We start from the raw sequence: 15,967 nt of genomic DNA on the forward strand, positions 1-15,967 counted from the left end.
AGGGCACATGCCTAGGTAGTAGGCCAGTTCCCCAGTTGGGGCACATGAGAAGCAACCACACATTGCTGTTTCTCTCCCACTCTTTCTCCCTCTCTACCCCTCTCTAAAAATAAATAAATAGAATCTTTAAAAAATACAGTGAACAAAAATAAATATTAAAATAATTTGTTATTAAAATCCTCCCAGAAAGAAAACTTGTGTGACTCACAAAGCTTGCTGAATTCATACATTTAAAAGAGGAAATACCAATCTTACATTAAAATCTTTCAGAAAACAGAGAAGATATTTCTAATTTACTTTATAAGATCATCATATTTCTACCACTAAAAACTTACAAAAAATTACAAGAAAATAAAACTGTATATCAATATTTCTTATAAACATACATGTAAAATTCTTAACAAAATTTAATAGAATCCAGCGGTATATAAAAGTGTTATTATATGGGCTTCCGGCCAAGATGGAGGTGTAGGTAGACACTACACCTCCTCGCACAACCAAAAGAAGGACAACAACAATTTAAAAACAAAAATCAACCAGAACTGACAGAAAATCGAACTGCATGGAAGTCCCAACAACCAAGGAGATAAAGAAGAAACATTCATCCAGACCGGTAGGAGGGGCGGAGATGGAGGAGACTGGCCGCCAGGGTGGAGAGGACTCGAGGCAACATGGCTGGCGGATCCGAGAGGTAGTGGAATGTGGAACGAACGGGGCAGGCAGTGGGACAGCTAGCAGACCCCGCCCTCGGCCCCACATTTGCACCTAGATAAACCGGGAGGAACTCGGGGGAGCAAAACAGAACGCGCAACCCAGGGCTCCAGCATGGGGAAATAAAGCCTCAAACCTCTGACTGAAAATAACCCTGGGGGTTGAGGCGGCAGCAGGAGAAACTCCCAGCCTCACAGGAGAGTTTGCTGGAGAGACCCACAGGGACCTAGAGCATGCACAGGCCCACCCACTCGGGAACCAGCACCAGAGGGGCCCAGTTTGATTGTGGGTGGTGGAGGGAGTGGCTGAAATCCGGCAGAGAGTGGAGCAGGCGCCATTGCTCCCTCTCGACCCCTCCCCCACATACAGCATCACAGTGCAGAGAGGAGCGGTACCCTACCCTGGTGAACACCTAAGGCTCCACCCCTTTATGTCTTAACAGGCACACCAAGACAAAAAAAATGGTCCAAATGAAAGAATAGATCAAAGCTCCAGAGACAATTCAAGTAAGCATCAACGACCCACCCTATCAGATGCACAGTTCAAAACACTGGTAATCAGGAAGCTCACAGAATTGGTTGAATTTGGTCACAAATTAGATGAAAAACTGAAGGCTATGCTAAGTGAAACAAAGGAAAATGTACAGGGAACCAATACTGATGCGAAGGAAACTGGGACTCAAACCAAAGGTGTGGATCAGAAGGAAGAAAGAAAGATTCAACAAGAAAAGAATAAAGAAACAAGAATTCAAAATGAGGGGAGGCTTAGGAACCTCCAGGACATCTTTAAACGTTCCAACATCCGACTTATAGGGGTGCCAGAAGGAGAAGAGGAAGACTAAGAAATTGAAAACTTATTTGAACAAATAATGAAGGAGAACTTCCCTAATCTGGAAAAGGAAATAGACTTCCAGGAAGTCCAGGAAGCTCAGAGTGTCCCAAAGAAGCTGGACTCAAGGAGGAACACACCAAGGCACGTCATAATTACCCAAGATGAAACAGAAGGAGAGAATCTTAGAACCAGCAAAAGAAAAGGACAGAGTTACCTACAAAGGAGTTCCCATAAGACTGTCAGCTGATTTCTCCAAAGAGACCTTACAGGCAAGAAGGGGCTGGCAAGAAGTATTCCAAATCATGAAAGGCAAGGACCTACATCCAAGACTGCTCTATCCAGCAAAGCTATCATTTAGAATGGAAGGGCAGATAAAGTGCTTCTCAGATAAGGTCAAGTTAAAGGAGTTCATCATCACCAAGCCCTTATTACAGGAAATGTTAAAGGGATTTATGTAAGAAAAAGAAGATAAAAAATAGGAACAGTAAAAATGACAGCAAACTCACAGTTATTAACAACCACACCTAAAAGCAAACTAAGCAAACAACTAGAACAGGAAAGAATTACAGAAATGGAGATCACATGAAGGGTTATCAACAGGGGAGGGGGAGAAGGGGAAGGTAGAGAAAATAAGTAGCATAAATGGTAGGCAGAAAATAAGGGGAGGGTAAGAATAGTATAGGAAATGTAGAAGCTAAAGAACTTATAAGTATGACCCATAGACATGAACTATAGGGGGGTAATGTGGGAGGGAGGTGGTGGGCAGGATGGAGTGGAGTGAAGGGGGGGGAATGGGACAACTGTAATAGCATAATCAATAAATATATTTCCAAAAAAGTTATTATATGATAACTATGCGGGTTTATCCCATATAAGGAAGATTTACTGAAAATTTTAAAAGCATTATAATTCACCATGGTGTAACAGAGTAACAGAATAATCACATTTTTTCTCAATAGATAGAAATAAAACATATGAAACATTCAGCACCTCTTCATGTCAAAACTTCCAATGGAAGGGCACCTTCTCAGTTTTATTAAGGGCATGAAAATATACAGCTAACATCTTACTAAATGTTGACACTGCTTTTCTTGGAAGGTTGGGGGCAAGGCAAGGATATCTGTGCTCACCATTTGTATTCATCATTGTAGTGAAGGTTCCAATCTTACTAACAATATCTCATACACACACACATAGACACACACACACACACTTAAAGCCATGTGGAGTAGTTAAGGCAAGATGTGTATTGTTTGGGGAATGTATTGTAATTCCTTATCTCCTTTTGGGAGCAGCTTCTTGTCCTGTGACTACTACTTGACCTTTTCCTTCTTCACTTGTGCACTGATATGATGTACCTCCAGATCATATGTAGGTTTGTACAACCTGGACATGTGCTGCCTTTGTCTGGGACCTTTTATAAGGAGTCTGAGACAGGAGGAGGTGCATTCTCTCACACCAACCTGTCACCATGGGTGGGCTCCCCTGTAATGTGAGTAATAAACAGCACGTCCACATCTGTTAGTCCACCGGGTAGTTTTTTTCAGAATATCACAAACACTTAAGCAGCTCCCAGGTTTGGAGCTCCTGTGCTACAAGTCAGAAGGATTTAAACCAAGAAACTTAACTATGTTTATTTGTAAAGGACATGATAGAATATATAATATAACATTTACTCCTATACTATATGCTTTTCTCAGTTCAGAGCCTGCACAGTTATTACACAGTTTGCAAAGTTTTTTTGAGAACTAAATTAGCAATATAACAAACTAATCCAAGTCAAAGGTCAATGAGCTAAACTATTCTTGCTTTATTTAAATTATAAAATAAATATAAATAGCAGTAAACCAAAACAAAATACTTAGAGGATACAACTGCATATAGTCACATTTAGATCTGTACAAGTTAATCAGAGAAAACTGCACTTTTGTAGAAATGATGGCTACAAAAGATGACCTCCAAAAGCAAAACATTTACTGGTAAAGTTCAATATTTGATGTGTCAGTTAGTTTTTACCATGTATAATTTTTATATGTAAAAGAATTGACCCATCTGAATATACTTTTAATAAAATATAATTAAAGTTATATAGATAGAAATTATGTGGCTGGTTTTAGAATAATGAAATTAAATTTGTATACTGGAATCTACTTGGTATAATTTCTTATACATACTTTAATTTGGAGAGTTAAGTAACAAAAACCGGAGACACTAAGATTTTTAGATTACAAACGCAATATAGAGACTTCATGTGAGGGTAACTGTAACTATGTGGAAAACATCTGGGGTAAATATCCCAGAGTAATTTCCCACATCAATATAGTTTACTTGCAACGTACCATACTGAGTTTGTCTCATCTTCTTAAAGTGGTGGGCTGAGATAACGGTCCTAACAGACGAATAGCTGTTAACTGCAAGTGAACAGCTGCACATCAGGCACTGGGTTTTTAATTCACAATAGAGAGAAGGTGAGCAACATAGAATTTAATAGGAATTTCTCTTTAGACATCATTAAAGAGCTTTAACTAGATGCTTGTGAATGTCTGTATTTGACTCGGTATTACTGGGAGTTACATAGTTACTGACCTGGCCTATCAAAGATTTCCTGTGGAAAAAATAATTGATTCTGTGTATATATCTTTTGTTTGCTGGTTAAAACCTACTTGTATCAGTCACTTCTTCTGTCCTGCCTAGTAGCTTCTCAGTACACTTCCCCCACAGCCATTGCAAGGCAGCAAAACGTAACTTTGGCTGCACTGCATGTCCTTTGCATTGCTGTACTAAGGCTTTAACATGATGTCAGGACACTTCTGAGAAGCTGATTATCATTTGTGGGTGCTTAAAACTGCAAATGTGGAGGGAATTAACACCCCATCGGACAATCCTTGACTTTGAGGAAGGTGGGTCATTGAACATTTTTGTGCATGTATTTTGATAACATAAACATTTATTTCTCATAACACTATACATAGAAACAGAATTGCTGAGTCACGTGTGGTGTATATTTTTTACATTTAATAGATCCTGGCAAATGGGTTTTTGTAGTGGTTTTACTAATCTACCTTTGATCTTCTGTACAAACTCACTCATATTTGATATTATTAACCCTTTAATTTTAGCCATTCTTGTATGGGTGTAATGCATCTAATTGTTGTGGTTTATATTTTCCTAATGGTACTTAACATATGCCTATTAGCCACTTAGATACAGTGTTTTGTGAAGTACCACTTTAAGTTTTTATCTATTTGTGTGTGTGTGTGTGTGTGTGTGTGATGAGGGGAGGATGTCAGCCTTTTTCTTACCGATTTCAAGTTCTTTATAATGTTTGTATACTGGTGTTTTGTTGAATACATGTATTGTGAATATTTTCTATCAGTCTCTGGTTTACTTTTTACTTTCTTAATGTTGTATTATGATGGAAAGTATTTTTTTAACAGGATACAATTAATTAATATTGTTCTTTATGATTAGTTATTTTTCCTGTAAATTCTTTACTCCTTCTCCAAGGTCATGAAATATTCTCCTTCATATGTGGTACTCAGACTTCAGTGGGCATCAGCAGCATCTAGGAATTAAAGAAACAAAACAAAACAGATTTTTTGGACATACCCCAGAGTTTTTAGTTTTTTAGGTCAGGAGAGAGGTCCAAGAATTTGCATTTTTTACGGCTTTCATATGATGCTGATTCTGGTGGTCTGAGGATCACACTTTGAAAGGCACTTTATCTTTGAGAAGTTTACCTTTTACATAGATATATTGGATTGGCCAAAAAGTCCAATTAGCTTTTTTCCATAAAATAAATGATACATTTTTCATTTTCATTAATAACTTTATTAATTTGGATATTTTGAGCATGTTGGCTGTCTCATGTTACTGGCTTCTAGTGGGCAAAAGGCAAGGAGTGCTGCTAAACATCTTGTTGTGCATAAGACAGCCCCACAGCAAAGATTTATTTGGCCAAAATGTCAGTAGTACCAAGATACTTCGCTAACCACTTTTTACGTGTTCAATCAGTCACAGTATCTTCACCATGCACAGCACAAATCTTTTTGTGTGTGTTATGGGGAACCGGTCTGAATGGCAATAGTGAATATAGATCAGCCCTGATTTAGAAAACCAACAGGCGCAAGGCAGCACACAGGAGGAGCCAGGCCCACAGACCAGCTTTCCCATGAGGAACCAGGCCTGCTTATATCTAGACTGCTTTGAGGCTTGCTTTTGCTAAAACTCCCTCACCCTGAGTTAAGGCAGCAAATATTTCATGCATAACTTTGAAGTAACTTCCTAAAGTCTATTCTAAACCTTCCAAGGATGGAGTGTAACCAGTTCATCCATATTTTCCCTTGATTTGCAACATCCTTTTCTTTGTTATCCGTAAAAAGTAATCACCTAAAGCAAATCTGGGGATAATCAATAAGAACCTTCGTTGATGTAATGCTCCCAGAAAGCAATAAAAGCCCGTCCAGGCAAGGGTTGGGGTGCTCCCTCACTCAGAGAGTGGCCATGCCATCCCTTTTCTCCACAGGACTTCTGCAGTTCGTATGAATTTGTTCATCCACAACACTGCGGACACTGCTGGTTGGAGTCTGCATCAGTGTGTGTTTCAGTTGTTTCTACCTCTCTTGAAATACTACCTTGAATTAGTAAAGTGTAATACACTGAAAATGTTGCGTATCTTCTAACATTTTCAATATTAAGATGGCTGCACAAAAATTCACCAATTTCAATGTTTTTTTAAATGCATGCTGATATGAGAGCTGTCACAATACAATCTAACAAAATTGTTTCCAGTAAAGTTCAAGACAACTAAGCACAACTAAAGCCACTGTATAGAAAAAAAGAAACCAACTTTTCAGCCTACCCAATACAATGTGCCTGGACTTGATTTTTTTGTGTGCTATGAAATGGGGATAAAATATAATCTTTTTCAACATTAGTCAATTGATTAATAACAATGCTTTGCAATACCAATTAAGTTTTAATTTAAGTGTCTCTATATATACTGATCTGTTGCTGGACTCCTTATTTTGATCCATTCTTAAGTCTATCCTTTTGTCAATGTAATATAGTAAAGTAATGTTAGTTACTTTAGATTTAATAAATCTTGATAACCACTGGAGTAACTCTTCCTGCTATGGTTTTGTTTTTTTTTTCCTTCAAGTGCATCTTGTAGAGGAAGAAGAAAAATAAAATGTTTTTCTCTGGGCTCAATAAAGAAAAATCAGAATTATACGTTTTAGAAAACAGAGGTGTCAATTTAAATATAAATACTAGGGCACTAATTATTAATAAGAAAACAATACAGAAGTACAGAGTTTTTGGAATGGTCATTTTCTTTTTTTAAAATATATTTTATTGTTTATGCTATTACAGTTGTCCCATTTCACCCTCTTCACTCCATCCTGCACACCTCCTCCCTCCCACACTTCCTCACTTTAGTTCATGTCTGTGGGTCATACTTGTAAGTTCTTTGGCTTCTACATTTCCTATACTATTCTTACCCTCCCCCTGTCTACTTTCTGCCTACCATTTATGCTACTTATTCTCTGTACCTTTCCCCCTCTCTCCCCCTCCCCTGTTGATAACCCTTCATGTGATCTCCATTTCTGTAATTCTTTCCTGTTCTAGTTGTTTGCTTAGTTTGCTTTTAGGTGTGGTTGTTAATAACTGTGAGTTTGCTGTCATTTTTACTGTTCCTATTTTTTATCTTCTTTTTCTTACATAAATCCCTTTAACATTTCCTGTAATAAGGGCTTGGTGATGATGAACTCCTTTAACTTGACCTTTTCTGAGAAGCACTTTATCTGCCCTTCCATTCTAAATGAAAGCTTTGCTGGATAGAGCAGTCTTGGATGTAGGTCCTTGCCTTTCATGACTTGGAATACTACTTTCCAGCCCCTTCTTGCCTGTAAGGTCTCTTTGGAGAAATCAGCTGACAGTCTTGTGGGAACTCCTTTGTAGGTAACTGTGTCCTTTTCTTTTGTTGCTTCTAAGATTATCTCCTTCTGATTAATCTTGGGTAATGTAATTATGATGTGCCTTGGTGTGTTCCTCCTTGAGTCCAGCTTCTTTGGGACACTCTGAGCTTCCTGGACTTTCTGGAAGTCTGTATCCTTTTCCAGATTAGGGAAGTTCTCCTTCATTATTTGTTCAAATAAGTTTTCAATTTCTTAGTCTTCCTCTTCTCCTTCTGGTACCCTTATAAGTCGGATGTTGGAACATTTAAAGATGTCCTGGAGGTTCCTAAGCCTCTTCTCATTTTTTTTTTGAATTCTTGTTTCTTCATTCTTTTCTGGTTGTATGTTTCTTTCTTCCTTCTGATCCACACCTTTGGTTTGAGTCCCAGTTTCCTTCGCATCAGTATTGGTTCCCTGTACATTTTCCTTTGTTTCTCTTAGCATAGCCTTCAGTTTTTCATCTAATTTGTGACCAAATTCAACCGATTCTGTGAGCTTCCTGATTACCAGTGTTTTGAACTGTGCATCTGATAGGTCAGGTCTTTGCTGCCTAGTTGAATTATTTCTGGAGCTTTGATCTGTTCTTTCATTTGGACCTTTTTTTTTTTGTCTTGGTGTGCCTGTTAAGACATAAAGGGGTGGAGCCTTAGGTGTTCACCAGGGTGGGGTACCGCTCCTCTCTGCACTGTGATGCTGTATGTGGGGGAGGGGTCTGATAGGCAGCAATGGTGCTTGCTCCATTCTCTGCCAGTTTTCAGTCACTCCCTCCACTACCCACAATCAAATTGGGCCCTTCTGGTGCTGCTTCCTGAGTGGGTGAGTTTGTGTTCGTTCCAGGAGAGCCAAGAACTCTCCTGTGAGTCTGGGAGTTTCTCACCCTGTTGCCTCAACCCCTCCCCAGAGGTTTTCAATCAGAAGTTTGAGGCTATTATTTCCCTTTGCTGGAACTCTGGGTTGCACAGTGTGTCACCTGGTCCACCAGCTGCTGCCTTGCTGGCCAGCTGCAGCTTTGCCCACCCCACTCCACAATCCGCCACCTTGCTGGGTCCGCCACCCGCCTCATTGCTGCAAGTCCTCTCTGCCCAGCTGCACATCTCCGCCCCTCTACCAGTCTGGATGAATGGTTCTTCTTTATATCCTTGGTTGTTGGATTTCCATACAATTCGATTTTCTGTCAGTTCTGGTTGGTTTTGTTTTTAAATTATTGTTGTCCTTCTTTTGGTTGTGCGAGGAGGCACAGTGTCTGTACCTATGCCTCCATTTTGGCCAGTAGTCGGGGAATGGTCGTTTTCTATCTCTGAAGTCTACATATCTTTAAGACACCTGTGTTTAAAAAAAAATTGAAAGTCAAGAGGATTTTGAAAAGTAAAGAAGTAAATAAGATTTTGAAAAGTGAAAATATCCAGTGCATAGACTGAATTTGATCTCCATAAAATTTATATATTGAAGTACTAACCCCCAGTATCTCAGAATGTGACGGTATTTTGACATATGGCCTTTAAAAAGATAGTTAAAACCAGGCCCTTAGAATGCACCCCAATCCAATCTGAATGAAATCCTTATAAGAAAATATGTGGGCACACAGATACCAGGGATGGGTGTGCACAAAGGAGAGGTGATGTGAGCACACAGCACGCAGATGGCTGTCTGCAAGCCAAAGAGAGCGGACTCAGGAGAAACCAAACCTGCTAAAACTTTGCTTTTGTCCTGTAAAACCGTAAGAAATAAATTTCTATTATTTGAGTCACTCAGTCTGTGGGTAATTACGGCAACCTTATAAAACCAACATATCTGGTGTTGGCAAAATTTTCTTCTAGATGATTAGTCATTAAGCAAAGTAGGACAGCAAACAAATGTATTACAGGCATTGCAGGATAATAATTAAACAGGCAGCATTTGCAGAACATATTAGGGAAAAATCAAAGCCTTCTTAAAAATAGTTTTTGTAGAGAATGTTCTTAAGGAGAACTTTGTCTTGAGTAAACACATAGCAAAGAGTTTTCACCTTTCTATCTGATAATGAGAGTCTTGACAAAATAAATTAGAAAAAATATTAAATCCAATCGATATCAAAAGAGGCACCTGACAGGTTTCTGAATTTTTATCATTATCTAGTGACTGCTGCAACAGGTGAGAAATACTGAGCTGTATAATGAGTACATGTTCTCTGACTGTCCAAGAACTCTCATTAGTTTTTAAATGAGAAGTTAGGTTATATCTGACACACAGGTGTTGTATGTTGGTGCTCATTGTGTAGGTTTAGTTTTAATCCTCTTAGTATGTTTATAAATTTCTGAATTAAAAACCACTTGAATTATACTCATACAGTCCCATCGACTAGGTCTGACATAATTATTGCAACCAATATTCTGGTGCTCATATTGAGAAAGCTCATTTAAGTAGCACAAATATAGATAAAACAGACTTAATTGTGGCTCATTCGATCCCTGTACTTTCCCTCACATGAGAATTATCATTGTCTGCATATATGTTTTATTTACATGTTTATTTCCCTATAGTTTGACCTTCTATATTTCTGTCCTGTCTAATGTTAGTGTGTAATACAGTCCTTGGTATTTAATATATGTTGATTATCTTATCTGGGAAGCACTTTATCTGCCCTTCCATTGTAAATGATAGCTTTGCTGGATACAGTAATCTTGGATGTAGGTCCTTGCCTTTCATGGCTTGGAATACTTCTTTCCAGCCCCTTCTTGCCTGTAAGGTTTCTTTTGAGAAATCAGCTGATAGTGTAATGAGAACTCCTTTGTAGGTAACTGTGTCCTTTTCTCTTGATGCTTTTAAGATTCTCTCCTTATCTTTGATCTTGGGTAATGTAATTATGATGTGCCTTGGTGTGTTCCTCCTTGGGTCCAACTTCTTCGGGACTATCTGAGCTTCCTGGACTTCCTGGAAGTCTATTTCCTTTGCCAGATTAGGGAAGTTCTCCTTCATTATTTTTTCAAATAAGTGTTCAACTTCTTGCCCTTCCTCTTCTCCTTCTGGCACCCCTATGATTCAGATGTTGGGATGTTTAAAGATGTCCCGGAGTTCTCTCCTAAAGATGTTCCTAAGTCTCTCCTTATGTTTTGAATTTTTATTTCTTCATTTTTGTTCTGGTTGAATGTTTCTTTCTTCCTGCTAGTCCACACTGTTGATTTGAGTCCCAATTTCCTTCCCGTCACTAGTGGTTCCCTGTGAATTTTCCTTTAATTCACTTTTCATAGCCATTGCTCTTTCCTCTATTTTGCGACCACACTCAACCATTTCTGTTAACATCCTGATTACCAGGGTTTTGAACTGTCCATCTGATAGGTTGGTTATCTCTTCATCACTTAGTTATATTTTTTCTGGAGCTTTGATCTGTTCAGGACTGGTGCCCGATGAGTCTGCGTGTTCAGTGTGTCACTTGTGGAGGTGGCTGGGTAGTGCTTTCTCATGTTCTGAAGCTGTCCACCAGGTGTGCTGGCTCAGGGGCTACCTGGGGGAAACAGGCCAAAGTCAGCTGCTGCCTATGCCCTGCATGGGGCCATCCAGCATGAACTACAAAGTGTTCTGCAGATGGTTGCCTCTTGTGCTGGGCTTGGAGGTGCCTGCAAGGAGACAAGCTGCACTCCAAGACTGGCAGCTGCTAGTGTTGAGCTTGGGATGCTTAGCCAGAGGTTTAGGGCATGGGGAGTCCAGATGCTGCTTGTTTTGGGTTTTGGACCTTTGCGAAATTTTAGGAAAGTTCCTAGCATGGATCAATTCAGGCTGTTCATATGGAAACAACACTGGAATTGGTTTGGGGGACCCAGAAGTTTGTTGGGTCACAGTCTCAAGGAACACCAGGGCAGAGTAAACTGGTTTTAACTAGGTTGATGGAGACTCTGATATCGTGCCCACTGGCTCTGAGGGGATTGTGGGGTGGGGGAGTGTCTCAGCAAAGGAACAGTGGCCTATGCTAGCATGTCTCTCTGGGAGAAAGCTGCCCCTAAATCCATACAATTCAATTCTCCCATACGTCTCTATTGCTCCAGTGCTGGAGCTCAGAGTGAGTGGGTCAGGTAAGTGTGTGTGTGTGTGCGCCCTTCAAGAAAATTTCTGGGACTCCTGAAGCCCTCCATCTCACTCAGCCACAATCCCTACTCGTTTTCACAGCCAAGAGTTGCGGGGACTTCTCTTGCTGGCACTGGATCCCTAGACTTAGGAGCCTGGTGTGGGGCTAGGACTCCTCACTCCCTAGGGGGTACCTCCAGAGCTGAGATATCCCTCCCAATTTTTAACCTCCACATATGGGTGTGGGACTAGCCCATTCAACATCTCCACCCCTCCTACCACTCTCCATGCAGCTTCTTCTGTATATCCTTAGTCATAGGATCTGTGTTCAGCTAGACTTCAGGCTGTTCTCAATGATGGTGGTTCTGTAGTTTAGTTGTAATTTTCCTGTGGGAGGATGTGAGTAGTGAGTACCATATTTACCTACTCTGCCAGTTTGGCCAAAGCCTCCATATTCATTTTTTATAGTATTCTGTTGTAAAGATATACCAAATATATTTAGCCATTCCTGTATTTACATTCTTCTGATCTTTTACTTGTAAAAACAGTGCTACAGGGAATAATACCATTTTGTGGAAAAGATACACAGTTTGTGTATGAGCAAGATAATTTAGCAAAAGAGGAATCACTATGTCGTATATGGTAGGTGCATTTGTAACTGACAGCAGTTATTGAATCCCCTTCCAAAAAGGTTGTACTAACCAGCAGTGTAGGAGATTGCATTACTACCAAATCATCAGTGAAGTTGTAACTTGCATATCTCTTATTACGGGTGATGTTGAGTATATGTTCATGTATCAAGAACTCATATTTTTTTCTGATATACTGTTTTTAAATTTTGGATTTTGTATAACCACTAAGGATTTAACATTTTTGAGGCTATCCTCTGCAAATATTTTAAAGCAAGACAAGACATAGTATAGAGGTTACGATGAATGAACTCTGCAGTCTTAGGTTTATGTTTTGGCTTTTGCCACTTCCTGTGAGACTGTAGGGCAAGTTACCTAACCTCATTGTCACAGCTTCCTTATCTGTAAAACTTACAGAAAACTTTATGTATTAAATCAGATAATACAATGAAGACCATTTACTGTACTTTAATTAAACACCATGCCTATCACACAATAAGATAAGACTGTTAGCTATTGTTAGTTTTAATTTGTTCAATAAATATTATACTTACATAAAAATTAATAGTGATAAAAAGCAAGAATTAGGCTAAATATTTTAATTAACTGGAGCTGGAAGAATTGTGGGTAATTTGTGTTACTTCAGATATTTTCTAATATCTAATTCTTCTGCAGTGGGAATACCTTTTATAATAGAAAAGTATGGTATATTTTTTAGGAAGGGAATTTTTTTCAGGTTTCTTGAGATGTAGTTCACATACAGCACTGTGTAATTTTAAGGTGTACAGCATAATGACTTGATATACATGTACTGTGAAATGATTACCACAATAAATTTAGTTAATATCATTCATCACTCATATAGTTCTAAAATAATTTTTTCTTTGTGATCAGAACTTTTAGGATCTACTCTTAGCACCTTTCAAATATACCATACAGCAGTGGTAATTATAACTATCACGTTGTACATTACATCTCCAGTATTTACTTATCTCATGACTGTAAGTTTGTGCCTTTTCACCACCTTCATCCAATTCCTCCACAAATCTACCCCCTGACTCTGGTAACCACAAATCTGATCTCTCTTTCTGTGTTTGCTTTTTAGGTTCCTCATATAGTATTTGTCTTTTCTCTGTCTGACTTATTTCATTTAGAATAATGTCCTCAAGGTCCATCCTTAACTATTTTACTGAAATTCTCCTTCCCTCTTTTTTCCATTATAGACAGAGAGTGCATGGGCTGAAGAATACTCTGAAAAGAAGAAAGGGTCTCACAAGCGTTCAGCATCCTGGGGCAGTACAGATCAACTTAAGGAGGTCAGGAAAATGATTCCAAGAAAGTGGGTGTGGAAATTTGACCCCTGTGTTGGCTAGCTGGTTCCTTGAAATTGTGGGCAGCAGGAATTTGTTAGTTTCCATTGTGTGTGTGGGGCGAGTATTTTGTTATTGTTTTTGTTGTTGTTTTTAGTTTGTTTATTTGAGAAATTACAGAAAAACAGTTATAATTGGATAAAAATTTGAATGGAGAAATGTATACATTACTTACCTGAGAGTGTGTTTTCTGTCTTTAATACAAATATCAGATATATAAACTTGTAGTGCTGTCACAAGTTCACATTTACTATTTCTATATATAATGGTGATGTTCTTGCAATTGAATAATCCAGTATGAGCAAGTTGATTATGTCACTGTGCTGTGATTACCATTTTCTGTGCCTATAATTATAACATTTGCATTTTACATATAATGTAGAAATAAAACAAAAATTCGGTCCAGGAATAATATCAGATATTGATTAAAATATATTATTTAAAGATTGTATCTGTGAATGCATTTTGTTCAAATTGATTTTTAAACACTGCTTAAATTTTGGAGCTGTTGAAGTCAAGGTATTTGATAAAGAAATTAAATCTGAATAAAATGTGATTCATAGGGGCAATGAGAGTATAATTATCATCTTTTAATTCTTTATGAAAGCTGTGATTAATTTATTCTTTTTTTATTTTTTAAGTTTTATTTTTAGACGGGAAGGGAAGGAGAAAGAGAGGGAGAGAAGCATCAATGTGTGGTTGTCTCTCACATATCCCCAACTAGGGACCTGGCCTGCAACCCAGGCATGTTCCCTCACTGGGAATCCAATCAGTGACCCTTTGGTTTGCAGGCCAGCACTCAAATCTACTGAGCCACACCGGCCAGGGCTGTAATATAATTTATTCTAAATGCTGAAAACTTGGTTAGTACTTGGGAAGCGTGAAGGCTCAGAATGATATTGGAACATAATTTTGTTTCTCTTTAAAATATAAACTCATATGCACCCATGTATGTGTATATATGAAAATTGAGTGCACTAAATCAGATTTTGTGATATGGTTTAAAAAATTCAAAACCTTTTAAGGCTGAATTTTACTGGTTCTTATTAAGCTAGGATGTTCTATATAGTATGGATTACACTCTGATGTACTTGTTGATTTTCCCCTTTTTAGATTGCAAAATTACGCCAGCAACTGCAGAGAAGTAAACACAGCAGTCGGCATCACCGAGATAAAGAAAGACAGTCTCCATTCCATGGCAACCATTCGGCCATTAACCAGTGTCAGGTAGGGGCACAGATATTACAAAATCCAGACAAGGGATTTGTTGTTTTGCTGGTGATGTGTTATTTCATAGGTAACTACTGTATAGGATAAAATATGCAAAAGCACATTTGAAACTGATTAAATACTGAATCACAGCCTTCATTTTTTAAAAAAAAAAAACCCAAAATATTAAGTTGAGAAAGTGATATTTTTCTTAGGTGATCTGTGATATGACTTCTAGGAGACATAGCTAATTTTCCATAGTTTGATTTACCATATTTTTGTCTATCGATTTGGTATATTGGAGGCAGAATAATAGAGATAAGCACTGGGTGTGGAACCAGACCTTGGACAAATAACCTGTTCTAAGTCTCTGCTACCTCACTTGAAGACTGAGGATAGATAGTAATGATACCTCTATCGTAAAGTTACTTTTAGTAGGGGAAAAACCTTCAGCTAGTTTGATTCCTTAATAGAACTTTATGTACTACTCTTGATGGCTCATCCTGGAAGCATTTCTCTTTAACTGAATTGAAATTGGATAGGGTCCCTTCACAAGTAGAAAGCAAGGAAAAGTTTGCTAACCCATTTTATATGTATATAAAATATATACATATAAAATATATATAGGTTGATAACTTATGATGATTGTCAAGGATATGTGGATTGTTTTCAAGAGAAAGTATGGGTAGACATATATGTTTTTTCAAAACTAATTTTTTCCTAAAATATTGGTGCATGGGTCAAATTTGATCTCATAAATTTACAGTTTGGTTGTAATCTCCAATAGCTTATTTATATATAAGGTATTTAATTATAAATATGAATATACACTAATAACATTAAACAACGTAAACTGGAATTCTATCTGGAGAAATAGAAAATGTAAAATTGACAAAATAAATGAAAAATTTGTATACATTAATAATACCAACATTGGAATTTGCCAACCTTATACTCCATCTGATTTATCTATAAATACTTTATATGTATTTATAGATACATAAATACATCTCTTATCTAAAAGATAAGGCTGCTTTTTATTCCCAATCCATATTTTTACTTTGGGAGAATAGGATTTAAGATTGACTTTTATCGAATTAAGTGATGAGTTTTAGGAGTTTAAAAGTTTTTTTAAGTATATTTTATTGATTATGCTATTATAGTTGTCCCATTCCTTTTTCTCCCCTTAATCCCCCTCTGCCCAGTACCCCCATTCCCTTCA

At 38.0% G+C, this 15,967-nt stretch overlaps 1 protein-coding gene across 1 annotated transcript in view; it reads left to right on the forward strand.

The window, feature by feature from the left end:
* The window catches only part of FAM117B (family with sequence similarity 117 member B), a 105,363-nt gene that overhangs the window by 69,469 nt on the left and 19,927 nt on the right, over positions 1–15,967 (forward strand). Inside the window, exons 3-4 of the mRNA XM_053918949.1 lie at positions 13,390–13,482; positions 14,650–14,763. Of these exons, the coding sequence (XP_053774924.1) occupies positions 13,390–13,482; positions 14,650–14,763 (207 nt within the window). The remainder of the gene's footprint in view (positions 1–13,389; positions 13,483–14,649; positions 14,764–15,967) is intronic.

This window comes from Desmodus rotundus, chromosome 2, assembly GCF_022682495.2.
Source record: "Desmodus rotundus isolate HL8 chromosome 2, HLdesRot8A.1, whole genome shotgun sequence".
NCBI lineage: Eukaryota > Metazoa > Chordata > Mammalia > Chiroptera > Phyllostomidae > Desmodus > Desmodus rotundus.